Source organism: Ceratina calcarata, unplaced genomic scaffold, assembly GCF_001652005.2.
Source record: "Ceratina calcarata isolate Rehan_Ccalc_2016 unplaced genomic scaffold, ASM165200v1 scaffold79.2, whole genome shotgun sequence".
Lineage (NCBI taxonomy): Eukaryota > Metazoa > Arthropoda > Insecta > Hymenoptera > Apidae > Ceratina > Ceratina calcarata.
Window position 1 is genome coordinate 143,370 of NW_017179212.1, and position 25,490 is coordinate 168,859.

Sequence of the window (25,490 nt, forward strand, 5' to 3'; positions counted from 1 at the left end):
TCATTTGACAAATTATTAAAACAAAATCTTCCATTTTACGTTTTATAATAGAATAAATCTGCTCATTAAATACGAGCAATTAAATCAAGCATAATAGAAATTAAATTGTATTTCTAAAGCACAGGAAGAAATAAGTAGCAGTAACATATTTGTATGTACTAAACAGACGCGACAGAGGCAACCTCGATTTAAATGGATGACATCAAGAAAAAGATCCTTCAAAGCCGATAGCTAGCAACATGAGATCATTGACGTATAAAGACTTGTAGGCTTCAATCGTTGTCAGGTACGAATTGAAACGGACCTGATAACCCATATTCGAGAACGCTACGGGGCTTGCGATAAATTACAATTTCAAATTGGAGCTCCTTAACGACACCCGCTAATGGATTTAATTAAAAATGGATACCTCGATCCCTTTGTATACCCGATATGAAACGTTCCTTGTAAAGGAACATATCTATTCTTAGCCCACAAACGTGACTCACTTTCGTTTACTACTTCTCTGCCTCCGTATGCTCCACAAATGGTTGTTGCTCAATCGCACCTTCTTAAACTAACTCGACTTGAGTTTACGAGGTGCTAAGACTACGATCTTTTATTCCACGAAATTATCAACTTGTTTCTCAATTAAAAACGACTGATTGGATATTAATCAACGAACGTGTTAACCTTTGAGAGAACAACGTTTTTATTATTCAAAGATAAACGCACTTCTAAAAATCCTGGCCGCAGTTCCACCACAGTTTCGCAGTAACGGAGATACCTTTTTTTCTTCTTTGGGATTTCTTGTAGGATTGTCGCATGAAAACAGTGAATCGCGCGTTAAAGCAAATATGGAATTTATTTGTAGATTTGCGTTAGTCATAAAATATATCGATCGATATCAGTAACTGACAGATCTTCTTAACGATCGCATCGATTGGAGAGGGTGGGAGAAATCGGATATTAATTCGTGATCGTAGATACCTGAAGCGCGCGCGATAGTAGAAACGTTTTAAACGTACAGAAATAAATGCAGACCGTCGGACCAACCGCGATAAAACTTACGATACATCATCCAGTTATTTGCTTTCGAAAGTAGTACAACGGATAATACAGAATAAGAGTACGATTGTTTTTTATTCATACAACGATGGTCGTTGTTCAAGAAAGAATCGATACCACGGACGTAGAGATACACGTATAGGAGGGAAGGGCCGACAGAGAAAGGGTTAACACACAAAGAAGATGAAACGGAGAGATTAAAATAAAGAAACGAAAGATAGTTCGATAGCCAAGGAATGTTTTAAACATAGCACCACGTTATATCCTTATCACTATTCGTGTATAAGCTAAAAAACCGTATTCACTATGGCAGGTAAATCGTACACGCGTGCACATGTAACTCGACTTCGAATTGGCCTGAACCGAATAAAGGAGAATAACGTTAAGAGGGGGTTGGGCACCTGAAAACGGATCACCTGCAATGAGTCGCGACGAACTACCTCCGATCTCGAAGCTTACGCTAATTAATACGATTCGCTTACGACCAATTTGATTTACTGGGAATCCGGGACTGCGCTCTATGCGTATGCGTATGCGTATGCGTATAACGATGCACACGCGTGTATACGCACTTACGAGAAACGGTTTTATCGGTATGCGCGTATACGCGAGGACACGCGTATGTACATGTACGTAACACTCGATAATAATCTACGTAAAAGTAGGCGTAACGTAGTCAGTACGACGCCCGTGGCTGTTAACACGAAATTGCGTAACGCACTATAGTTTTGAGCTACCGTGTCGGTCGTGCCTACGTTACAAACCGACAAACCCTATGGATAGGTAAATCACGACCAAGAGGAAAGGGTCGTCGGGCGCACCTGTACACGTGTGACCGCGCGCGCGACCTGGCCTTTGCACGAGTGCGGGCGCGATGGGTGCACACGTGTACGCGGTACTTTAAATTTTAATTTGTTAAATACATCTATGAATTAGCGGCGCGTCGGCCGTCTGCTCCGTGACGCTCGGCTCTAGCAGCCGACTTGGTGAAGCATCGTGGCGAGCCGGAACACGCGCATCCAGGCGAATATCCCCGTCGATGGCGAACGGTAGATCGCGTTGCCCGCCAACGAATTCGACGAATCTTTACACTCCGTCGACGTCGATTGTCGTCGCGCTCCCCGTTTCGGTGTCGCCTCGATCGAGCAGACGTCGCTCTCCGACTTCCTTTCCTTTTGCTGTTGCTGCTGCTGCGGCGAGTACTTCATCGCTAGATCATCATCGAAACGATTAATCAGGACCTCGCACGATCACCTTTCTAATTCAATGATATAACCATGGGAATCGCGTTTTCGTCTAGAAACTTTACTAAACGCGGAAGGAAAACGTCTCGCTCAGCTTCGAGCGAATCAAGGAAAACTGCGCGCGTTAATTACCGTAATATACCCGGAGCTTGCTTTCATTACGTGCTCGTTACCTTTTACAGTTAATTGATCGCCTCCTCTCGCGTGTCTTTATGATATACACGCAGCGGTCTGATTATATGTTTCACTCATGTATTTTACGGTTATTAACCGTGTGCACCGCGAATCCTATCTCCGACTAGTTCGTTCAAATAAGGGGATTCGACTAGACTCTTCCAACGAAATGTACACAACCGTGGGTCATTAAATATTCTGGTGATCGAAGAAAGTTTCCAAGTTGGCTAGCACGGGGCATAATAAAGTAAAAGACGACGACGACATCGACGACTAACGATTTTCAGACCGCAGAGCCGTAAGCCGGCCGTAGTATGGTTAAATAATGAGATTTTCCCCGTATGTCACCGTACTACTTTTTTTCTCACGGCCGACAGTGAAATCCCTTTCACTGACAAATCCTCTTTTGTTTAAGAAAGCCGCTTTATGCAACGGAGAGAGCGTCGCGATCGTACGTGCATGAAAACGAAATCATCGAATTTAGATGATAAATTATATCTTGAGAAACGTGTAATCATAATAATAAGGATGAAGGGATTGATGTAGCAATTTGAAAATTTTCTCATTTTCACGTGAACCTTGCCGTATCGACCTTGACTATGTTCGCGCTAAACGTTTACTCGGTCATGGTCGAAGGTCCATTACGCATTTATTGCAAAGAGTAGATTGTTATAGTGATTGTCTAGTTTAATGTATGGATCACGATATTTTTATATGAACAGAAAAATAAAAGATATATTAAGAGAGAATGTAAGTGTTTGCGCTTAAATTAAAACTGTTTTGAATCGAATAATAGCTGAGTTCATATGACTTTTACTTAAAATGCATCATTTGCTTCGTAAGACTAATTCATATATTGTACCTGATTCATACTCTGTTACGCTGGTTTTTTTTTTATAAAAAAATTGAGAAACCCTATTCCTCCTTGACATTAAAAAATGTTAAAACAATTCACTGATAAGAGGGGCAGTGTAAAACCACTGTACAGGTAAATCAAACATGCATGGCCTATATTTCTAAATATAAAACGTTATTTGCGTATATCGATGTATGTGACGGCGTGTATGAGGGTAATCAGTGATTGATTAAACGAATACTTTTTGCGAGGCTTATCAACGATCCGAGGACACACGTTTTCCGGAATTTCAAGAGTAGGTGGATACACAGTGTGTATGTATGCATATATGTAGTGGGCGTTCCAAATGTGTTCTGGTTTTAGCGAAGCGCACGCGTCTCTTTCGGTCAGCTGATTCCCTAGACCTACTTTTTGCCCGATGATGCAGGCTACAAATAGGTATAGTCAAGAACACGCGTGTGTGTAAATGAACGTGTCTTGTCTGCCTTGATATGCCCGATGGTGTATGAGCGTATGTACGCCTACATGCTTTAGGAAACACCGTCTGGCCTAAATCATGCTCTTTGCTCGAGGCTGTTACCAGACCCTCGAAAGACTGAAAGTGAAGTACGTTTTACCACGCACCTCTACCGTCTCTCTATAAGATTTTGACAAACAATGAGATACAAATTGCTTCCAACTCTTCGCAAACACAGGAACGATCATTTACAAGGATTTACACGATCGAATGTATTTAAGGGAAACACTAACTTTCGGCGATTAGTAAATGAAATAAAACGTCTTTCACTCTTAAATATATGGCTCAATTAATGAACCTAAGGGGTTATAAATTATCAGATACATCTGAAAGGAACCGTTACACGAACGGACAAACGCTGGGAGTTTTTGGGTACGAGTCACAGTAGTTACGAGACGGAAGCTCAAACGAGGGGGGAAGGACAAATTTGAGAGTTGAAAGTAAAATACGATAAAAATGACGATTTTCGAATGCAATATTTGGGAGAGTCCAAACAGGAATCTATTGACGATACGTATTCGCGCGCGTTGCAGGATAATGTCTCAAAGAATTCTTGTCAGAGCTTTACAGCATGACAATTCTGTTTAGTTACAATTCGCCTCGCGCTCGAGGGACAATCAGGTAAAAATTGTATTTGTAATACGTTGGATTAGCTAGATAATCGATGTGTAAACAAGAGGAGATCCGATGTCGGAACGGGTGCGTTAGATTACATACCTGTGCGAGTTTTATTTCAATTCCTAATTCTCCACGAGGAGGCAAATGCGAGGACTGCCCCGGTGGTTTGCAGCAAACCGTTCCACACTGGTTCGAGGCGCTTCGTGTAATGTTCTGCTGCGGAACACAAGGCGAGGTGCGTTCGCGCGACAAGAAGCGTCGAGCGACGGGAAACGAGGAGGAAAGAGGACGAGGGACAGAGAAACGCTTTTCCTCTCGCTCTGTTTTCCGCGCATATCTACATACATATACACGCGTCGACGCGATCGTTTCCGACGGCGCAACCTGGTGGGGATGCTCGTCTTCTTGCTTGGTTATGTTCTGCGGCGCCGGCGCTGCATCGACCCGTCCTGTCTGCACCTTACCTCGTGCATTCACTTTTTAATCACCCATCTGTTCTCTCAATTTCTAGCTTCACGTTCTTATAAAACTGTACGAGCTTCTTCGTATTTGTATTTTCGTTTACCTTCGTAAATTCTCCACGATGTTTTAATTTAAGTAAAATGATAATTCTGACACGTGGTTTTGCTTCGAATACTGTTTGGGAAGTAGGAGTATTTTACAAACAAGGAACAATAGAGACGTTACACTTTAAATTCCTCTGTTCACGCTTGTATAATTCAAATTTCGCATGCATGCCCAAACGTGTCGGTATGTGTACAAAATTAAAAGACCTTACCTTTCGTTGTCACATGGCGAATAATTAAGCGAACGTCGAGAACTCATAGCACTGTTACTCGTAATCGACTTTGGAGAAAAAGCCGAGGCACCGCTTTCCGTCGAACACGGCGAGTGACACTCATTAGGCGAGGGTAAAAACCACGAAATGTTGTAACCAGGACTTGAGCTTCGAGAGCTCGAAACATTCGACGGACTTCTCGGACTCTTCAAAGACCCGGAACTAAATACGCGGACTAATCGAAGTCTCATAGAATCTCTTCTATTTCTCACGACACGAATTCGCTCCTCACAAAACTGAGACTCGTTTTCCATACTTCGAGCGAGAGAACGTGAATTCACGACCGAACGAAATCTAAATGTGACCAGTTTCGACAAAATATTGTACAAAGCCTCGGGTCGCTTCCCGGGTTTTTTTAACCGCATCCTTCCTTCCTCTCTTATCGAGGTGGCATAAATATTATCCTAACGTCTCCTATATCACAGTGGTTTTAACTTAGAGATATTACAACCAGACGTTTCAATTATTTATTTTATTTCCATTCACTTCTCGAATAGAATTCTCATATTTTTACTATTGACACTATCTCCTCCTTCGTGTAATTAATACAATTTCTTTTCGTTTGATACCAACAAGATCTGATCGAATTTGTTGACAGGGCGTATCATTATATTGCCTTTTTGTACTTTGTCTCATACTTCACGTTAGTCGACAACACCGGAAATGAAGTGATTACAAATTCGTCCTCGAATCTGTATTTTTCATATGCATTTACGTTACAGTTTGTATTCGAACGTTTTGAACAGTTCGTATTCATAAATAAATAATAGTGCACGTAATGGCTCAGCCACTACAAGAGAGCACCAGAATATCTTTAATACGATGAAGCAGAGTCAGATCCAAAAGATCTTTCAGACCGACTCCTGTCAATGTACATTATAATATGCATGACACACCTACTTATAATTAATAACAACAATTCGTCACTATTCGGACGTTGCTCGAACGTTTGAGTACCAGATGGGGGAGAATTAATGAATGAGTCGAGTGTGATGTAGCGGGGTCTCCGAGGGCCGAAGAGTGATAATAGTACTAGTTTTCCCTCTGTCCCCGCCAAACACGTCTAGCGTGTTTTATCATCGTCGACGAGTGTCTAAGCTTACTTCGATGCTTGTTCAATGTACGCGATCAAGTCGCCTCGTTCTTGCGGCTTCTTCAAACCGGCGAACACCATTTTCGTACCAGGAATGTACTTTTTCGGATTTTCGAGGTATTCGAACAACGTATCCTTGTTCCACGTGATGCCTAAAATAATATACATGGACACTGTTAATTACCTCTCAAAATGTAAAATGTATAAATATATATGATAATTCAGAATTCAAAGACATACCTTTCGCTTTGTTTGCATCCGTGTAACTGTAACCAGGAGCTTGGCCCGTTTTTCTACCGACTATACCGTGCAGATTGGGACCCACTTTGTGTTTGCCACCAGCTTCGATCGTATGACATTGTGCACATTTTTGTACAAAGATCTAAGTAAAAGGAAAATAATCGCGTATAAGTAATTAGTGTAACGAGCAATATATTTTATCAATACTTTATCGGAGGTGTATTAAAACCATGTACATTCGTATCCGAAGCGATTAAAATGATCGTTTTATCACACGTAATCGTCTCGACAGTTTCGTACGTCACGAGCTCGGAATTTCGCGCGTAGTTATAATATACATAAACGATAAATTCCAAGTAACGAATAGTGAATTGAATAAGGTATATTAAACATTGGATTTTATTACCTTCTTTCCTTTCTCTGGATCGCCAGCGGGGACACCCATTATATCCTAGCCTGAAAAAATTTTTTAAACATAAATTCCTCGGTACCCACGCTTTTTCGTTAATCTATTGTGTTCGCGATGCGTTCAGATCATTCTAATTCACACTCGATTACATAAGCGCGAAATGCGAGAACAAAAATCTTAGGTTTCGTAATATCATTGCACAAGAAACTTGCATATATTTACATGTTATAAATATAATCATTAAATAAAATTGCAATAATTGGTAAGTGAAAAAAGTCCATGTACGTATCGATAGCTGGAAAGTATAAGAATTTCCGTTCAGCACGTGTCACGATATGCTCGATAAGGAAAATGATAAAGTAATATGGCAATCGTTGCTGATCGTTTAAGAAATTAGTTTTAAATTACTTATTAGCAATGTGTTATAATAGAAAGAACACAGCATGAAAGGATCTAATATTGGAACTGCCACGATGACATTGACGTAGCCAGCACTTGTCTAAAGGTCAAATTGCGTCTGGGAGCTGGCAGTACCGACAAAATTCTGGCACAGTAGATTTTATGACCGATTCGTAATCTAATCTAACGGAAGTACGAGAGAATTTACAAATTAAAGCGTGCATTCATGCCTTATTATGTCATTTTTGCGATAGCATGTGCACGTACGGAATGAATAGGGACATAGACTCCAAAATGTAAAATAACTGAAAATATCAATGAGAGTTTATGAATGAAAGCATTGTTCAATATTTTTAGTAAGAAATAAATATGCATAACTCTGTATAAGAGATTATTCGAACATAAAAGGCTGCAAAATGTCTTATGCAAGTGCACGTGCTCGGAACTTTTATCACCAGTTACCTAACACCAATTCACGGGATTCTTGTTAAAATCACCAACAGTGAAAGAGACAAATTTTATTAAGGAATATGGAACTTTTTATGAATGAATAGATGATAATATGGAATTGTAACTCAATAAGAGTACCGTTACGTAACTAATTTTGCACTCGAATGAAACAACTAAAGATGACTACGAACACATCTTACTCCCCTCAATTTGATTAATTTCCAAAAATCTTAGTTCATTCGCTATACGTAAACTACGTTGCCCAACGTAATTCTTCACTGAACAATTTATCGATAAGATTTTTTAAAACTACTGTTAAGTAGAATGACGCGGAAGGAACAAGTAGTATCGAAAATTGGTATCGAAAATGACAAAAAAAGAATAAAAATCGAACTTACTTTGTCTGACTAGTAACCGCGTGATCAGAATATCGCAGACGTCTGCTGTCTACGCGTGAAGATATGCGTCGATCGATGTATAACCACTGATTTCCTCAAGGCAGACTTGAATTCAGCCAAGATATTTCAATGGCTGACGCAACAGTTCGAAAGTTACGCTACGAAACGTATTTCCAGAGGGCATTCAAATCAAGTAGAAATGTAATTGATATTCTTCCAGATTCATATTGTTCAAATCAGTAATTCCTTCTCCAGTTGAATTAAAGGAAATAAATCTTGATTACTAAACATTTAGTTCAAATTTATTATAAATAAGATATTGAAACATCTTAATATCGTATCAGCCATATTGAAGAATGACTCCCATCTATGATCCAAGTTTCTATGATATCGTATTTGTATCAGAGATCTCTCTGTTTGTATCTTTATTTTATATGTATAACAGAGTATAACTGCCGTCAACCCCGTCAACTGTAAACAGTCCAGTCAAAGTTCCCATCGAACTAAATCTATTTAAATCTATGTAAGAATTTAAAAGGATTTTAATTATTTGGCAGTTTACTATAAACTACCAAACATGGAGAGATTTTTGAATATTGACTGGTAAGAGCAACATTGAGAACATTTAATATGATTGTTATTCATTATTATAAATGAATAAGAATGTAATTTTATATTTTTTAGGAATCCTCCTTTAGAAGACATGTTGGAGAACACTTTCATTGATGAAGAAAGATTAGAAAAGGAAACTGTTATGTATAAAATTATAACTGGCAATTTTACAGACCCATTTAAAGATATTGAAGCAGACTATGAGCATGTTAATATTGATTCAATGAAAGGAGATATCCCTGATTTAAATGATCATGAGAGTACTGAAGAAACTGAGATGGAGATAGAAGAATCTAAACAACCTGTATCTAAACAGCCGAAAATAAGCAAACATTATGTACCTGGCATAGTGAAATCAATATTTAAACCTACAAAAAAGTCAACATTAAATGACACGCAACAGGCCATGTGCTTAAAAGTATTGTTAAGATTTTCAGAATCTAGCAAGCCGAAGTTGACACAAGCAGAAAGAGAAGATTTACAAAAATACGTAGTATGTAAAATACATGTTAAAAATTATTAAAATAATTTTTTCTTCTAAGGAATTACAGAATATATCATTCTTTCATGTGGCCTGCAATAAGCAACTAATTGTACTCTTATAGGATTTACAACCACAAATAACAAAAGAGCAAGACGAGTTCTTACAGTTTGCAAAAAGTAAATGGCCTGAGAGGACTCACACAATTAAATGTGAAGATTTCATAAATTTATGTTGGAAAGCGAAGTTAGAGTATTTTTATACATTACCTAGGTTTTATGCTGAAATAACGAACATACCGTTCAAAGCTGATAAACTTGTTGAAGTAAAATTTATTTCTGACTGTCTACAAGGAGTAAGTAAATCAAAACATCAAATAATGTTATACCGTCAAATACAATTGATTAAAGATAAATGAATGAATTAAGTATTGGTCATCATCCAGGGTGAGGGAAAAGAGATAATATTGCCAAATTTTGAAAAACCATATAAGCTACATATAAATTCAGAAATGTTACGAAAAAGGTATCCTAAGAAGAATAATTACACCAAATCTATTTATTGGAAATTACCTGTAAGTGAAGATGCACATTGTCATAAATTGGCTGAAAGTAATAATGTGGATCTAGTGATTTCATCAAGTGGCCTCAATTGTTTAGTAAATAACATTGGACCGAAATATTCAAATTCATGGATCTTACCCGTGACCATTAAAAGGCATAATGATAAAAATGTTATCTATATCGATAAACCAGCTCCGCCAGTTGCACGTACTGTACCAGAGAAGAATTCCTGGGTGTACAAATACATTCTTAAATATTACTTTACTTGTACCAATGATGAAAGGTGAGATGAATATAAATTTGTGTCTTCATTAGAAAACATGTCTTCATTAAAATTAACACTCTTGTAATAATAGCAACGGGGAATCTGATGATAATATATTTGGAGATAATAATGGCGATGAATTATTAGCATTGGAAGAACAATATGAAAATACATTAGTAAAAGTTAAAAGCGAACCACCTTCACTTATCAAAGAAGAAATTAAATCATCAGCTGTGGATGAAAAAAGTATAAACGCTGATGACAATTCAACAAGAAATATTGTACGAAGTTTTTCAGACAATATGTCGGATGTCGAAAGTCTGAGTAAAAGTGTTGATGTTCCTAATTTTAATGCTTCAAAGAAATATCAAGGTAAGAGAAATTAGTCATATTCATTTTAATATTGAAAACTACTAAATGTTATATGAATAATATTATAAACGAATAGGTGCAAAAAATAATAGTTCAGTATCATATAAGTTATTTACTATCGGACCACCACAACTTTCTGAACAAAATGAATTAATGAAGAATGTTCATAAAGAATACAAAATATTAGTTCGAACGAAATCAGATGGCTACGAGGTTCGTCTATATTGTAGAATATTTCATTAGACATTTTTCAAATGTGCTATGTAAAAAAATATGTTCAATATTTATATATTTACAGGTGGTAGAAAATAAACTACGAAAATTGTTATTGCTAGCACCAAAGTTAGAGCATCAACTCGATTTCGGTGCTGAAGCTGTGACATTGGAGGAGGCACTGAGGCAATGGATATCTCTGATATTTCGACCGGATACATGTCTTGCAAGAGGTAAATAAATTTCAACTTCAAGTCTTAAAAATAACAGATATATAAATCTTTTTATTACATCTAAACGTAGATGATGATATTAATTTCAGTTCGAATAGCAGCACAGACAGCAGAAGTATTACAAATAGAATATCGTACGGCAGTATCTGTAAACAATGAGATTAAGAGACTCTTCAATGTCAAAGTCGAAGATTCGTTAGTCATTTTTCACAATATTATACAGTCTCTCTCAACCTTCTCTTCGGGACAGTATATCATAAGACATACGATAAGAAACGGAGCATTTGCTACTGTCTATAAACCGGTAGAAGGACCAGGGTAAGATTTCAAATTATAAAGCTGCAAAATTTGTTCATAAGAATTCTTTTATTAAGTAACAAACAGAATTGTCCTTTATCTTTCATGTTTTGTTTTCTAGGAAAAGTGTCTTGGATACGCACACGATTTACAGTCAAGGATTTCAGACGTTACCTAATCCTTCTTGGATTCCATTAGAGAAAACATTACCAACTCCGATGCAAAAACATTTCGGAAGAATGCCAGCTTTGTTTTATCCATCAGCCAATAAGACGTGTAAAAACGATAAGAAATGCAAAGGGAAAGAAAAATCTAACACAAGTACAAACTTATTATTCTATATGCTTATAGTAGTGAATATACAAATTAACTTTAATAATCAGGGACTAATTTCTAGGTGCAATCCGTAGAAGTTTAAGGAATAAAAAAAAGTGAGTAATAATTATTGTACATATGAATTGAGAAATACTGTTATAACACATAAGAGAGCTTGGAAACATTAGAATTTAAATGCATACAATAAAATTTTATATATTCGTATAAACACGTCTAACTTATCCAGTGTACTTTAAACTAGTTTTCCCTATTAAATAGGCAATGAAATAACGTTTTATAATAGATTTTTATTTGATAAAATTTTTTACAACATTGTGTATAAATACATGATTTTCATTGTAAAATAGATAAACATTTCAAAAATATAGAAATAAATTTTAGCTTGTAAAAAACAGATCATAGTACCGTTCCAGCTCTTACAAAATTTCGAGAGCGCGTATAGTGTATAATAAGATGCACAATCCTTTATGCCCATATATTTAGTTAATAAAACTGGTGTAAGCATTTTAAGCAAACGTGTTACTCCAACATATTAAAGACACACCTACTGTCTTTGTGCCACAAAGTGTTGCAACTTCGGAATTTATTATAGAGATCTCCATCCATTATGTAGAAACGAGCGAAAGCAAAGCTTTCTTGTAGTCCCCAGATGTGTCACCCTAAAAATGTTAAACATTACATTAGCAGCGATAAAAATACTGAATACGATTTACTGAAAAAGAGATCGATATGAATACATACAGCGATCCAACTTTCCAAAGATTTTCCATATCGTTCTTCAAAAGCTTTCTTGATATCACCCAGATCGATCTCACTTCGAGAAACGATAATACGAATTAATGTTCGATCCTTCGTGCCAATGCCATGCATGCTAGCATATAATCGCTCAGCAAAGAAACCAACTTTCGATTTCACGCATTTCACTGAAAATGACAATATAGATAAATCGTAAATATAAAGGCAATGTTAATAAAATACTGACCTATTCCAAGAAGGCCTTTTTCAAGGCTTCCTGAAAACTCTTTCTTAATAGCAACTTCGATATCATGGCCAGATATTTTTTCATATTCAATAAAAGTCTGCCTCAATTGTTGGTAACTACGTGTTACTAAAATAGCGTTAAATTGTGATTCGTCTGTGCCCCATTGTTTCTCACCTGTCGTTAAACAATTAAATAAAATAATTTTTACATCAGTAGAATTTCTTATTGTTAAGAAAATTTGTTCACTGTTATATATACCAGCATCGTAAAGTGCCTGAGCGTCTGCCGCAGCTTGAGCTTGATCTATCCCTTGGTTTTCATCCCTGTTCGCTTGAACAAGAGAGACCAGCAATCTCTTAAAGTGTCCTGAAGTGTCACTCTTCAATTCACTTTCAAGAGTCTTTCCATACACTGTAACAAACAATCAATATGAATACAATATGAAGATCGAGTAAAAACAAAAGAGTATTAATAAATTAACTTACAATTTTCATAAAATGCTGCGATTGTGCGTATACCATAGTTACTTAAAGTACACAGAATTTCAACAATCGCCTCTTCGTCCGTTCCTAATCCACTGATAGCATCGTGTAGCTCCTTCGCATAATAATGAGGTAGCGGAGTCATAAGAGAAATGATCACATCCTCCAGTTTCCCTGTTAATTCACTCTTCAAATCGCTGACCAAATCCTTTCCGTACAAAGTTTTATACGCTTCAGCGATTTCCAATCTTTGAACAATTCCTCTTTTCGTGAGGACGTCAATGATAGTCTTCTCATCCGTACCAAAACCTTTCATTGCTTTACGCAACATCGCAGCATCCGCGTTGGCATCAAACGGCTCTGCGGGATACACTGTAGGCGTACACTATAACGTAAAATATAAAATGATCTTGTAACATGATTTTAAATGAATTCAAAAACTTCATTTATGCATTAATATCATATAATTATAATTTGTATCACTGTGTCACATATCAAACAATGTCCCAAGTAATCATGTAGTTGTATTTAAAATAATAAGGAAGAATAAATAAGTATAAGAAACTTTATATATTTGCTTTTGAACAAGTAATTTACAAATTTATGGAAATAGAACTCTGCGCTGTGGAAAATAACTGGAACACGTAACAAAACGGTGATTGTCTCGTTAAAAATACGGGTGATCAATACTCGCACCAGAAATAGATCAATCTTATGATTAATGGTAGCGAGACAATTCCGCAGATGTTGTACAATATAATTATAATAATCTACTTACTTTGTACGGATAATATTGTTGTTGCGACATGTTTGCGTGTGTAAATGATCACCTGAAACTAGTTTAAAAATCAATCGATCCGATATACAGCAGTAGGATAACTATTCAAATAAACTACTGTACATTGTTATTTTATTTCGCATTTATATACGTTACACGAAATGTACTTACAAGGAATGTATTTAGAAGAGATATTATTAACAACACCGGTTGTGGAAAAGTAAAAACGTAGTGGACTGTCGCGTTCGATAGCCGGCAAGTTAATGCAAGTTAAAGTAGGCACACCCGACACACCCACTTTCGCATCACGTCATCCGTACTTCTCTGAAGGTGCTTACTAATACCACCTTTGACCTTTTATATATACATGGACTGCCAGTGGCATAGGCTTGCAATGCTAACGTGCCGTCGCCTTTGACTATATATACAGTCAAATATATATATAGTGTATATACAGTCAAAGAATAGAGTGGGTCCAGTCCAGTGATCCAGTGGTTCAGTGTCAAAATTGTTTTCAATACGAACAGGATATTTCTTGATGAGGCCCTTCCTGTTTCTTGGATTTTAGGAAACGAGACAATTTTATCGCAACCATGCGTGTTTGGTTTGGTTGGATCGAAGGAACGTTCGTATAAGACAGATTCGATTAATTAATGGGCGCAGCGCACACGAGTAAAATTGTGAACAAAATGGATAAGTAAATATTGTTTTTTATATATACAACCGATTTGGCTATGATTTATTTTACCTATGAATTTCTTCGATAAATTTGATTGCACTTCTGGAGGTTATCAGAAGGCATTATGATAATACGTATCATGAATGATGTTTTAGCTCGCAAGGTTCAGAAAACAGTAATAAAAGTGAAGGGCAACTACGTTTAAATAGTAGCACGAGGCCATTGTCCATCGAAGGACCATCAAACATGAATACCAATGAGCAGCGAACGACCCAGCCAGTACCGAATCAACCTAGGCAGCCGACAAATTTACAAGGCTTGCTTCGATATGCAATGGAAGCAACCAATTCTCAAAATACAAATGAGAGTCAATTTCAACCTATGGATGAAGAAGTAACAATCATATTCTAATACTAATCTGTAATTCTCCCAGGAGAATGTTGCCTTAACACACAATCATTGTGTTTACAGAGAAAAGAATTTTTGAAGCAAACACTTTCTTCCTTGTCGATCAATATAATAGAAGAATTACAAAAATCTCTTAAAGTTTTATCAAACGTCGTTGATTTACGTCCAGACGATGACACATCTGAACATGAGGCTGCGTTAGAAACAATCGCAGACTATGTAGACAATATAGACATCGCCAATGATTTCTATAAAATAGGTGGATTTTCGATATTTGGCCCTTGCTTGAACTCTCCTCATAGTGGCATTAGGTGGAGAGCAGCGGAGGTAATTGCTGAACTAGCTCAGAACAATCCATTCTGCCAAGACAGAATTCTAGAAACAGGATTATTCCCAACGTTACTGAACATGATAGACACAGATCCGGCAGAGACTGTCAGGATCAAAGCGCTATATGCTGTTTCTTGTAAGTAAAATCTATTATCGTTTCGTCGTCGAGAATGTACGACAAACGTATTTGTTTACAGGCATAGTTAGGGAGCATCCAATGTCTTTGAAGTATATGGATATAAACGACGGCTATTCGGTTCTTCTAAGAGCTATGCAAAGTTCTTTAAAGAAACTACAAATTAAATCTGCGTTCCTCTTATCTTCGCTTTGTACTAAGGAAGGCGTAAACGATTTAAAATCGACGCTCGTCAATATGGGCTTGATAGAGCAAGCAATAGGTCTGCTAGCGATGGACGATCTCCTTCCAGAGATTAGGTATTCTTTCATTCCCTCGTTATTTAGTTCGATGTAATGCGATTATTAATTGAAATAAATGTGCTAGGGATCAGCTGCTGAGCATTCTTGATGCTTTGACCACCGACGACATACCTCTCGCTCTGCAGGAGTGTCGGCGACCGGAACTTAATTTCCAATCTACGTTAGAACGCTACGTAAAAGAATTGAAGCAAGAGGAGAATCCCGATCAAATAGTTGCGTGTAATAGAATCCTGAAGAAGGTTTTTTCCGATCAAGATGCTAATCAGGAGAGGTAATTGTATATTTTTATTTCGTATACAAAATTGTATACCATATGTTAATGTGTTTGTCAATAAAACCTATTTTGAAATTAAATAAAAAATTAGTAATGGACTTCGCTTTTGTTTTGAATAAACGAATATTTCTTTTTGTAAAGGACACTGTAAAATTTGGAGGTATAGATAGGCGTGAAAGCTTATCAGTATTTATTATCACAAACTATCAATTAGGTTATACACAATAATGTCACAAAAAATAATTGTGATTCTTTTTATAATTAACTCCTGACACATTTTGTAATATTTTCAAAAATTGTTTAGGAACGTCAATCGCGAGATTAAAACGTTACGATTATAAAAGTTTACTGTATCAAATTCATAAGATCTTCGAAAACACTTAATATTTTGTAGATACTTTTTAAACTGTTAATGATTAGAAAAATTTGTATCATAAAGAAACGAAGTACCTTAATATACGTTGTTGCCAATAAATCTATCAAAACGTTGATTAAGTGCACCTGTTGACATTATACAATTACGTACTTAAAATTATATAAAAATTATTGTATTACTTTAATATGCTACCTATATACATTGGTGATTCTACTATTATCAGTATGTCTGAATATTTTATTGTTTACCATCTCTTCATCTACGTTACTGCTAAGTTACAGTGCTCGTGCATTTAGAAATTCCTTTCATGAAATACATATATATGTTTCGTGCATGTCGATGTACGCACACAGCATGTACATAAATGTATTTAATAGAACGAAACTACAGTTCAGAGCATAGATCATCGTTCGTTCATTTTAACTGTTCCGCAAGAATATTTATGATATTCGGAATGTAAAAAATAGACAAAATCGGCGATACAATCGCTTAATGTATGCATTTCTCAAAGAGCCATTTATTTTTCACGTATTCTAGTTGAACTGTAGTTTCCATAGGCTAGATCAGAACTTGGTCGTTTAATCGATTTCATCTTCTTTTTTTTTTATTAAAATATTGCTCTTCATGTCGCGGTAGATTATACACGTACATATATATTTATATTTATAAACAAATATCGTAATTTATATAACGATACGAAAAAAGAACGAATTCTTAAACAATAACAAAGTATACCACTGCTGCTAAAATCACATGAATGCTCCTCTTAGCCAGGCTAAAGATTTCTCGCCTATCTTTTTACGGTATATACGGTTTTGCTTGGACCAATCAGAAAATACATACGTATCGCGAACGTTTCAGTAAAGACTGAGTAAAACGATCCCCGTCTCTCTCATCGTATTATGCGTAGAAACAGTTTAAGTCTTTTGAGTTTCGAGTAACCGCGGGGAAATGATGGGTCGTAAATTTTCAGTTCGGTGCTTTTTTGCGGGCGAGGCATTATCGAACTGTAAGTGTAAATTCGTTGCTACATTAATATTACTGCGAGTGTACACGATTCGAAAATCTGAATAGAAGTCTCGTTATCATCACGCCCGCTTTGCTCAAGGCCACAAGTTTTCTCTACATTAACAGCTGAATCGCCGTAATCCCGGAGACCAACGTTCCATAATTTCATCCTTTTTAATGGAACTGATATGTATGTATACCGATTACGTTAACATCGATAATTTTATGGCAATCAGCAGAATGAAACGCGCGTCTCGCCACATGCAAACTGTCTCGTAGTTGCAGACCACTTTTTGACATAATTGTAGATATACTTAATAGGAAGCTTGGTCCGATAGTTCTCTACTAACTGTCGACTGCGCTTTGCATCTCATCACATGTGAATCGTTGCTGCGGTGTATCGAGCTTCTCCTCTTCGCCAACTCCACTGGCTCGGTCGGTACTGTTCAAACATAACAGACGAACTTTAGATTTACATGAAACATACTTACCTCCACGTAGTACGGAATACGATTTTCTTACCCTGATCAACATCTGTCCAGACGTGCTATGAGGATAGCGATAAGCGTACGTAACCCACGCTACCAAGCCAAGTACTAAACCAATCGCAAGAAGGATTCCAATAATCCCAGAAACTCCCATGTTCATGTTGCCCCGAGCTGAAATCATCCATTCAAATGTTAACTAATTTATAATTAAATAATTGTATGTTTAAAAGGGATCTTACAGTGCTTCAAAGAATGTATCATTGAATCCTCGAACATGGCTTTCATCTCGTTAACGGTGACCGACTCCTCCGATTGCATGTGTACAGCAGGATTGACATACTCCTCGACGTGATTCTTGCACGTAGTGGTCGCCGATGGACAACTGTCCACGTCTTTTATCATCCGAACGTCGCAACCCTTCAGGAGCCAATCTTGCCGCGATCTGAACGTCCCGGTGCTGCACTGGTTCAATTCCGAGCACCACTTGCAGTCGAAATCCTTTAGTTTAGTCAGGCAGTCTCTGCAGTTATCAATTCCTAAGCAAGTGGGCAGAGCGTTCAGATAAATCACTGTCCAGTTCTTAATGTCCTGTCGATTGAAGTTGACGCGGTGATACTCGTAAATCGTTTTCCTCCGAATGACTGTGGAGAAGAAAGGAGATTCAAGAATCGATGATAAAACTTTAATATTGTAATAAATGATTTTACTTACAATAAGCTATTCTGTCCATTATGTAAGCGTCGCTAAGGCCGACTTTGACGGGATGAGCCGTGTCTTCGATGTGTTCGACCATCAACGGGATCACTGAGTACACGAAAACGATGTCGCCGTTCTGATGCAGGGTCACCTGGAAGGTGAACGCCCCGGCTTCTGGTTTGTCTTGCAACACCACCTTCTCCCACACGACCGTAAAAGCTGTCCCTGTAGTAACAATCGTAATCGAGGTTTCAGTTCTTTTTCCTCTATTATTTTCGTTACCTTCTACTTACCGTTGTCGGCGTATTTCACGAAGCTCTCGTTCGATAAACGCGTGTCGAAATTCGCCATCAATGGGGCGATGTACTGAGTGGCGGCCAGCCAAACGTGAACGTACTCGCCGGTGTACAGGAAACCTCCGGTGGCGATCGTGATATTACGAACTTTGTGACCGTAGAAAGGGAAATCGAATTTCAATTTCACTGTCTGTGGGTTAAAAAAGGTACATGTAGAGAAACGAGTATAAAATATGGGATCGTACTAATTCATGTTCCTATGTCAAACATCCGCGGTCTACATATGAAGATTACAGTGAACATTTACCGCAGCACGTCGGTGACTCTGACTGAGCAAGAGATTCACTTTTAAATCTGGATGATTGTCTATATCCACCCAATATTTCTTCCCGATCTCCTCGTCGACGATGAACGTGCTGTTATAATATTGATGCGTGTCGTTCTCCGCCTTGGTGATATTGTGTTGAGTCAGGGTCTTATTATTCCAGTCTGAAAACTTACTAATGGATATATCTCCGATATTGCTATCTGAATCGTCATTATCGTCATTTTCATCTGCAGGTTTCGCCGGGGTGTCTTTCGTTGACGTCTTATTGCTCTCGGCAGTTTCATTGGCGTTAGAATTGTTTCTCGATAACAGGACCTAGACAAAAGAAAGCTAATACATATCTATACGATCCTAATTATTTGCATATAGACTAAGAATGAACAAAATCTTACGTTGGTTTTGGTAATATTTTTCGGAGTGGACAAAATTGGCTTTTTCAAAGTTCCCTGTTTATCAGCCGAAATCGTGCTTGTTTCGGTTGGTTGTACACCGGTACCACCGGTCGTCGAGGACGGGGAGGATGGCGATGATGAGGAGGATACAGCGATCGACGATTCAGTCGAATACTCCGTCAAATAGGAAACTTTCATCGGCGTGTTCGTGGCATTCACGACAGCCTGCGATTGCGGCTGTGTCTGTGGCTGCGGTTGCGACGGCGGTTGCTCGTGCGGCTGCAGCGTGACCAGCTGCTGCGGTTGCAGTTGCTCGTGCGGTACCTGCGTGGTCGGGTAAACCGACTTCTCTTCTGCTGCACGACGATATCTCGGGAATGCTTCATCTTCCACTTCGGCGAGATGGAATCTCACTGGTTCGCGATCTTGCAGGGATCCTCCCGACGGTCCCACCGCGTAATAATATTGATCTGCAAATAAATAAAAAGGCATCGGTCAATGCTGAACTTAAATCCAATAACTAGAAACTGATATGACTGTATGAAAATTTGTTAAGACTCGAAGTCTTGAAAGATATAAAAGGGGATTCTGATTGTGGACAATGCGACGGTTCACGTAGACGTGTGACGGTCCGTAGTAATTTATAGATAGCATCGCGTCTCGTCGGTCGTTCTGTTCTCAAAGGGGGTCGACCGAACGTTTTACACGCGACCCTACATTAAGCGCTCGCATCAGTCAGTTGGCCCAGATCGGTATAAATTCCGTCCAACGATGCCAATGTTTCTTCACGAAGCGATTTACACTGCTACCTCGTCCATTTACAATTTGATCAAACAGATTCGGTTTGGCCAACGGTGATCCGTGCTTATTGTCAGCAAAACGTTCAGGAAAAAATTAATCATGTCTTGTTCGAAATGTAAAAACAGCAAAACTATAGAGTACACAATTCATTTTATGCATTTATAGAAAAATTATCTAGGCAGTGAATATAAAGAATGTTTGCTTAAAAAATGAGTTCCTATTACAATGTTCAAATAAATGTCTATTTAGAACGCATTCTTTGAAGTGATACAATGCATGTTTTAATTTGCATAAAAATCCGCAATCTACATATGAGAATAGACCGAACGCACAAATGAGAGACTAGAGACCAGGCGATTGAGAGAAAGGAAATCAATGGAAAAGTTTCTTTTTTTTATCATGTACTTAGCACAGAGAGAGAGAAAGTCCTCCAAAGCATGATTTTTCTATCTTTCACGAGGTCAATAAAAATAAAATCTGTTAGTATTTAATCAATAGACAGCGAATTTTTATGCAAAATAGAAGATTTAAGGTAGTCAGTTAAGAAAATGCATTTAAGATTGCAATTTCCTTTACATTCCTTTACATGCATTTCTATTTGATATTTTGTACTTTATGATTACATACAAAGTTTATATTTGCAGCAATTAGTCTATCAATCAAACATGTTAATCAAGCATTGAAAAATCGATGTAGCTAAACTATTTTCGCATCTACATAGTCGCAATATAAGAAACTAATACAATAAAAAACAGGACGAGGATCATTCAGTTTCTACATTTATGTAGATTTATTAACTCGGTGCGTTTATATGAATTTTTTTGCTGAAAAGAAGCGGTGGGCTTCCACATGACAAATTGTATCGCGGCCGGATGTAGCAATAATTGACGTTTGGGTGTGTATCTATAGAATGTACGCCGATTGACGTCAACTGAAATTTTTACGTCGTGAAAGCTGGCTCGATTAAACGTTCAACTCCCAGTCGTCCCCTCTATAAAGAGACGCCAATTTATTCGAGCGTCGTTAGCGTCGCTTATTCATGTATTCACGTACCGCGAGGTACCATGATCGCTCTTCGAACAAAGTGCGCGTTTCTTTGCGATCTTTGTCCCAGACTCCGCAATCGAATCGCGCGCGACGATGGTCTCCTTCTCGCAGAGAAACTGATAAGATTTTATAATACCATAAATGAAGATATTTCGGTGAAAGAAGAGGATGGATGAATTTCCTAACAGATTTAGAATATTATCGAGCTTGCGACGAGTTCAGCCAAGTCCAACGGTGTTAATCTTGTAATACCAGACTAGATTTAATTAAGAGAAGCTCGTATGGTGTCTTAAAAGCGAACGAAGCCTCAAGAAGTTTTCGAAGCAGCTATTTTACTTCTCAGAATTAAAAAGTAAATTATATTGTTTCAAATCGTATAATGAATAGAAACTCTGAATATTATTGATATTATTTATTAGAATTAAAAAGTAAATTATACTGTTTAACACTATTGCAATTAAATATAAATAATATAAATGTAGTATATTGGTGTATAAAAACTACCGGTAGATTTAATGCTAACTGAAAAAATCGCATAATGACAATAGCAACTGTGAATATCCTTGACTGGAATTGCGGAATCGATAAATCTTTTGTTGCATCGGCCGTTCGTAATTTCCATTCATGCCGCGTTTCTCGAGTCTCTCGCCACGGACGCAATTACTTTCATTCCTGTCTCACCTCGTCGCAATAAATAAACACCGCAGGCGCGGTACTGCGTCGGTTAATTAACCCTTCAGAAAAATTGCAGTGCTCCCGTTTGAATAAACTGTTCTAGTGCTCGACTATCAATTAGACGAGTATAATAGACTCCTGTATAATGCTAGTTCTTGTAACGCGAATTCCTAATCGTGCCAAAGAGACTGCGACTTCTGTTTCCATATAACGCGACAAATAATAAAACAAGAATTACCTAATTTAAGAATTAAATCCACTTTAGTTAAATATTAAATTATTTTCTTCTTCTAATCTAAAGCTTCTTATGTTTCAAATTGAATAAAATTCATTATCGACTTTCTTACTTCTTTTAGGTTTCTCTATAAAAAAGTATAAAATCCATGTACTAAAATATTAGAAATTATACGTTAAAAATTCCCTGTGACTGAAAAGAACACGCCGAACGATTTTATCAACTTTAATTCTCTCTAAACATCATTTTCCCATAAAGTTTATCGCTTCAAATATTCGACATCACATTTCAACAGATTTCTCAAACTTTTAATAGAGATTTTACGACACATGCAACCTTAAGACTCAGCTGTTTATATCGCATGGCTTCAACAAGTGTTGGACTTATGACGGCCTTATCTGTCTCTAAATACCAGTGGTTCTTGGTAGTCGTCGTCACCTTTCCTTATGTCAACTGGTGCTGCGTGATTTTGCTTACACGAGATTGACATAAACGACTGAAAAGAAAATTTGAAACCTCGAAAATACAGCTGACCTCGTGCCACATCTTTCTGCCTTGATGCTTGGTAATAAATCAACAATCGACCTCACAAAAACTGGTCGTACAGACGCAACATAAAAGGAAGCCGAATCGCATTTTTTCACAGTAATTACTAAACCGCAGATTTCATGTAAATCTATGGTGAAAGTATAAAAAATGCAATATAATACAGTATAGTGAAAGAAAATTCATATAAGATTCTTGACGAGAAGGAATAAAACAACGAATTTGTAACGAGGCTGAATGGCTCGCATGTGCGTCGGAATATCGGCATAATTGGATACACACGCATGTATGCGTATCACAAATGCATAAGTGATACGGCGCCGGCGCCTCGGACTCGCATTTATCTACGTCTACGCGAGACGGTTCTCTTCGAGAGCCAAGATTGACGCGTAAACTTCGGATACAATCGCTAGGAAACCAGTACTGCTCTGTCTAAACCTATTCAGCTGCCAAGCCTTTCAAGTATTTTGTTTGATTTTTAAAACCACTGACCAGTTTATAGTCGCTTGACGGCGTTACCTAACCTAATCGAAGACGGTTGATCGACCACAGATTTCTTAACGCTTTGATGCATACACAAAGTGAACCAAGAAATCGAAAATAACGTTTCGCCTTAAAATAAATTTTGTTCAACTATAACCATGGGTTAATTAAAGAAGTTCCATGAAATATAATAATTCTTATTGATTTATTCGTATATGAATGTATGTAAAATGATACATGCCTGAAAAATTCATATAAAACATCAATAAAAGGAAACAAGAATATCATATTTAGTTTATATATATTTTCTGTGTATGTAAAATGATACATACCTAGGAATTTCATGCTTCAGAACAGTGAATAGACTGTGTAAAGTTTAGAAAGATCACAGGCAGCTGCTGAAAAGCAGCACCGCGGCGGGGCTTTTCAATGACTTCACTGTATATTATAACGTACGCACAGTAGACGAAACATCTGTGTCGAACATTGTTTGAAAACTTCGAAGCAGTGTTCTATTGCGTCGCAACCGAAAATACTTGAGTAAACGAAGAATCTTTAGGCGTATTGTAAATCATTTTCTGGTATAACTGGTACATCAGAGATTTCACGCTTACGCCTACGTAATCTAACACCATCAATTTCTCCGCCTTATATAGTGACTTCCATTAATATTCAGAAACATTTTAAAACGGAATAACTCTTTTAATATTAGATCAAACAACTCAATTTTCTGTGGGACGTTAGAAGGTTTAGTTTATTATATAATGTGCCACAAAAGATTTTAAATTACTACTCTAAAGAAAATGAAGTTTGACACGAAAAAAATTATTCTATTTTGAAATATGTCTCTATTATTCAGGAACTAGTGACACTCCTTGATTACATACTGCAAATTAACAGCTAATAACAATACATACAATTTCATAGACTCTATTCCTTTTCTTGAACAATATTTCACTGTTGAATTAATGCCGCATAGTAATTACTAAATTTCCATTCTGCATCACAGCCAATTTATCCGCTTGCGAAACTCAAACATCCGCTTTCAACGTTTGGTCGTCGCGACATCAATTTCCTTTGATTCGCGTTTAATTGCCAGTTAACGACTTCGTAATCGTTCGAGACTCGAGCTCCGTCGTCTTACCAAGTTTTCGCGAATCATCTTAAGAATAATATAATTCTATTTTAGCTAGCCCGACCTTTGGCGTAACGCAGATGGTATATTTTTATCGTCAAGCATAAATTGAGAACAAAAAATTGTATAATAGAATGCAAATGTGTATGTACGAGTTGGAGAAGTCTGCAGAGCCAGGCAGCAGTCAAGGATACCTTTAATGTGTGCATAATAACGAATTTTTATCGGAAGAAGTCGCTATTAGACGAAGTTGACTCGAAGCTTGCTATTATTTGTTAATTGGTGCTAACTATCGCGATAATGCACGACATCGGAAACAATGTATCCGTACTTGCGCGATTAAGTTACAAAGCATCGTGTTGCATTATTTAATTTCACTGCAATTACCACATCTGTGTTATTATTATATAAACGATCCTTTTTCTTAGATCTGTTAATGATAAGTATGAATTTTGGTCACGCAATTCGTTGGACTATCCAAAGTTTGAGACGATAAGCCTCGCACGAGTCTAGCGAAAGTTGAACGATTGTCAGAAACTTTTGGCAGGTTTCCGTGAATTTATAAACGCATCTGGCTCTCGTACGGAAAGTTTATTGAACTATTCTCATAGACAAGTTGCCAACTCTTCTCGACCGCGAAACGTACCCTGCCTTCGATCGAGTTACCTTCATAGCTGACGCGTTACCGCACAAATCCTATGTTTGTTGGTCTGACGCCTCAGAAAATTTGCATTTTTCATTTCGAATCCTTATACCGATTAATATTTTAGTAACATAGGTAATGTATAGCTTAAGGATGTATTGGCTATACAGTCAATCCCAAAAGTTTATGTACTTTAGAAAAACGCATTTCTTATAATTAAAAAGAAATCAGACGTCGGAAGAACAATGCTAATAATAAATAGATACGTGCTAAAAAGTATAGAAGGAAATATTCAATTAATTATTGACGCTGGCA

At 37.3% G+C, this 25,490-nt stretch overlaps 6 protein-coding genes across 11 annotated transcripts in view; 2 read left to right on the forward strand and 4 right to left on the reverse strand.

Annotated features, from left to right (window-relative positions):
- Positions 1-667: 667 nt before the first annotated feature.
- Positions 668-4,759, reverse strand: LOC113465066 (uncharacterized). The gene is made up of 2 exons (XM_026818459.1): positions 4,556-4,759; positions 668-2,257 (listed from the first exon to the last, which is right to left on the reverse strand). Exon 2 carries the CDS (start codon positions 2,253-2,255, stop codon positions 2,019-2,021), a length of 237 nt encoding a protein of 78 aa, XP_026674260.1. The 5' UTR covers positions 2,256-2,257; positions 4,556-4,759; the 3' UTR covers positions 668-2,018.
- A 988-nt stretch (positions 4,760-5,747) lies between these two features.
- On the reverse strand, positions 5,748-8,408 carry CytC (mitochondrial cytochrome C). 3 transcript variants are annotated; one of them, XM_018034517.2, is made up of 4 exons: positions 8,284-8,408; positions 7,034-7,083; positions 6,628-6,769; positions 5,748-6,539 (listed from the first exon to the last, which is right to left on the reverse strand). In XM_018034517.2, exons 2-4 carry the CDS (start codon positions 7,070-7,072, stop codon positions 6,394-6,396), a joined length of 327 nt encoding a protein of 108 aa, XP_017890006.1. In that variant the 5' UTR covers positions 7,073-7,083; positions 8,284-8,408; the 3' UTR covers positions 5,748-6,393. The 3 variants fall into 3 exon arrangements, with proteins under 3 accessions (XP_017890006.1, XP_026674259.1, XP_026674258.1); XM_026818458.1 differs by lacking the exon at positions 8,284-8,408 and adding an exon at positions 7,898-7,951; XM_026818457.1 differs by lacking the exon at positions 8,284-8,408 and adding an exon at positions 7,445-7,467.
- Positions 8,409-8,632: 224 nt separating this feature from the next.
- On the forward strand, positions 8,633-12,165 carry LOC108630910 (uncharacterized). Of its 3 annotated transcripts, none has more exons than XM_018034483.2 (10): positions 8,642-8,886; positions 8,968-9,388; positions 9,501-9,731; positions 9,822-10,222; positions 10,296-10,576; positions 10,653-10,789; positions 10,875-11,022; positions 11,112-11,340; positions 11,441-11,640; positions 11,703-12,165. In XM_018034483.2, exons 1-10 carry the CDS (start codon positions 8,861-8,863, stop codon positions 11,714-11,716), a joined length of 2,088 nt encoding a protein of 695 aa, XP_017889972.1. In that variant the 5' UTR covers positions 8,642-8,860; the 3' UTR covers positions 11,717-12,165. The 3 variants fall into 3 exon arrangements, with proteins under 3 accessions (XP_017889973.1, XP_017889972.1, XP_017889971.1); XM_018034482.2 differs by having other exon boundaries at positions 8,644-8,886; positions 11,717-12,165; XM_018034484.2 differs by lacking the exons at positions 11,441-11,640; positions 11,703-12,165 and having other exon boundaries at positions 8,633-8,886; positions 11,093-11,263.
- Positions 12,013-14,176, reverse strand: LOC108630926 (annexin B9). Of its 2 annotated transcripts, none has more exons than XM_018034521.2 (7): positions 14,069-14,176; positions 13,898-13,949; positions 13,123-13,504; positions 12,896-13,048; positions 12,638-12,811; positions 12,397-12,578; positions 12,013-12,314 (listed from the first exon to the last, which is right to left on the reverse strand). In XM_018034521.2, exons 2-7 carry the CDS (start codon positions 13,925-13,927, stop codon positions 12,261-12,263), a joined length of 975 nt encoding a protein of 324 aa, XP_017890010.1. In that variant the 5' UTR covers positions 13,928-13,949; positions 14,069-14,176; the 3' UTR covers positions 12,013-12,260. The 2 variants fall into 2 exon arrangements, with proteins under 2 accessions (XP_017890010.1, XP_017890009.1); XM_018034520.2 differs by having other exon boundaries at positions 12,014-12,314; positions 13,898-13,955; positions 14,069-14,173.
- Positions 14,177-14,310: 134 nt separating this feature from the next.
- LOC108630925 (hsp70-binding protein 1) lies at positions 14,311-16,124 on the forward strand. The gene is made up of 5 exons (XM_018034519.2): positions 14,311-14,594; positions 14,732-14,969; positions 15,048-15,450; positions 15,512-15,749; positions 15,817-16,124. Exons 1-5 carry the CDS (start codon positions 14,551-14,553, stop codon positions 16,025-16,027), a joined length of 1,134 nt encoding a protein of 377 aa, XP_017890008.1. The 5' UTR covers positions 14,311-14,550; the 3' UTR covers positions 16,028-16,124.
- Positions 16,125-16,193: 69 nt separating this feature from the next.
- Positions 16,194-25,490, reverse strand: part of l(1)G0289 (plexin domain containing lethal (1) G0289) — a 21,132-nt gene continuing 11,835 nt past the window's right edge. The window contains exons 2-8 of the mRNA XM_018034518.1: positions 19,611-20,080; positions 19,198-19,533; positions 18,888-19,080; positions 18,610-18,819; positions 18,138-18,539; positions 17,933-18,069; positions 16,194-17,852 (exon numbers count right to left, since the gene is read on the reverse strand). Coding sequence (XP_017890007.1) covers positions 17,784-17,852; positions 17,933-18,069; positions 18,138-18,539; positions 18,610-18,819; positions 18,888-19,080; positions 19,198-19,533; positions 19,611-20,080 — 1,817 coding nt within the window. The 3' untranslated portion in view covers positions 16,194-17,783. The remainder of the gene's footprint in view (positions 17,853-17,932; positions 18,070-18,137; positions 18,540-18,609; positions 18,820-18,887; positions 19,081-19,197; positions 19,534-19,610; positions 20,081-25,490) is intronic.

What these genes read in the sequence shown, in the direction of transcription:
- LOC113465066 (XM_026818459.1), bottom strand. Translation starts at nt 2,255, where the DNA reads ATGAAGTACTCGCCGCAGCAGCAGCAACAGCAAAAGGAAAGGAAGTCG.
- LOC108630926 (XM_018034521.2), bottom strand. Translation starts at nt 13,927, where the DNA reads ATGTCGCAACAACAATATTATCCGTACAAA. An exon ending in AAAAGGCCTTCTTGGAATAG is followed by an intron (nt 12,579 to 12,637) that starts GTCAGTATTTTA and finishes TGTCATTTTCAG; the next exon opens with TGAAATGCGTGAAATCGAAA. An exon ending in CTTTGGAAAGTTGGATCGCT is followed by an intron (nt 12,315 to 12,396) that starts GTATGTATTCAT and finishes TAACATTTTTAG; the next exon opens with GGTGACACATCTGGGGACTA.
- LOC108630910 (XM_018034482.2), top strand. Translation starts at nt 8,861, where the DNA reads ATGGAGAGATTTTTGAATATTGACTG. An exon ending in AGATTTTTGAATATTGACTG is followed by an intron (nt 8,887 to 8,967) that starts GTAAGAGCAACA and finishes TATATTTTTTAG; the next exon opens with GAATCCTCCTTTAGAAGACA. An exon ending in CGAAATCAGATGGCTACGAG is followed by an intron (nt 10,790 to 10,874) that starts GTTCGTCTATAT and finishes ATATATTTACAG; the next exon opens with GTGGTAGAAAATAAACTACG.
- CytC (XM_018034517.2), bottom strand. Translation starts at nt 7,072, where the DNA reads ATGGGTGTCCCCGCTGGCGATCCAGAGAAAGGAAAGAAG. An exon ending in ATCCAGAGAAAGGAAAGAAG is followed by an intron (nt 6,770 to 7,033) that starts GTAATAAAATCC and finishes CCTTTTACTTAG; the next exon opens with ATCTTTGTACAAAAATGTGC. An exon ending in GGATGCAAACAAAGCGAAAG is followed by an intron (nt 6,540 to 6,627) that starts GTATGTCTTTGA and finishes ATATTATTTTAG; the next exon opens with GCATCACGTGGAACAAGGAT.
- LOC108630925 (XM_018034519.2), top strand. Translation starts at nt 14,551, where the DNA reads ATGGGCGCAGCGCACACGAGTAAAATTGTGAACAAAATGGATAA. An exon ending in TTCAACCTATGGATGAAGAA is followed by an intron (nt 14,970 to 15,047) that starts GTAACAATCATA and finishes TTGTGTTTACAG; the next exon opens with AGAAAAGAATTTTTGAAGCA. An exon ending in GATCTCCTTCCAGAGATTAG is followed by an intron (nt 15,750 to 15,816) that starts GTATTCTTTCAT and finishes TAAATGTGCTAG; the next exon opens with GGATCAGCTGCTGAGCATTC.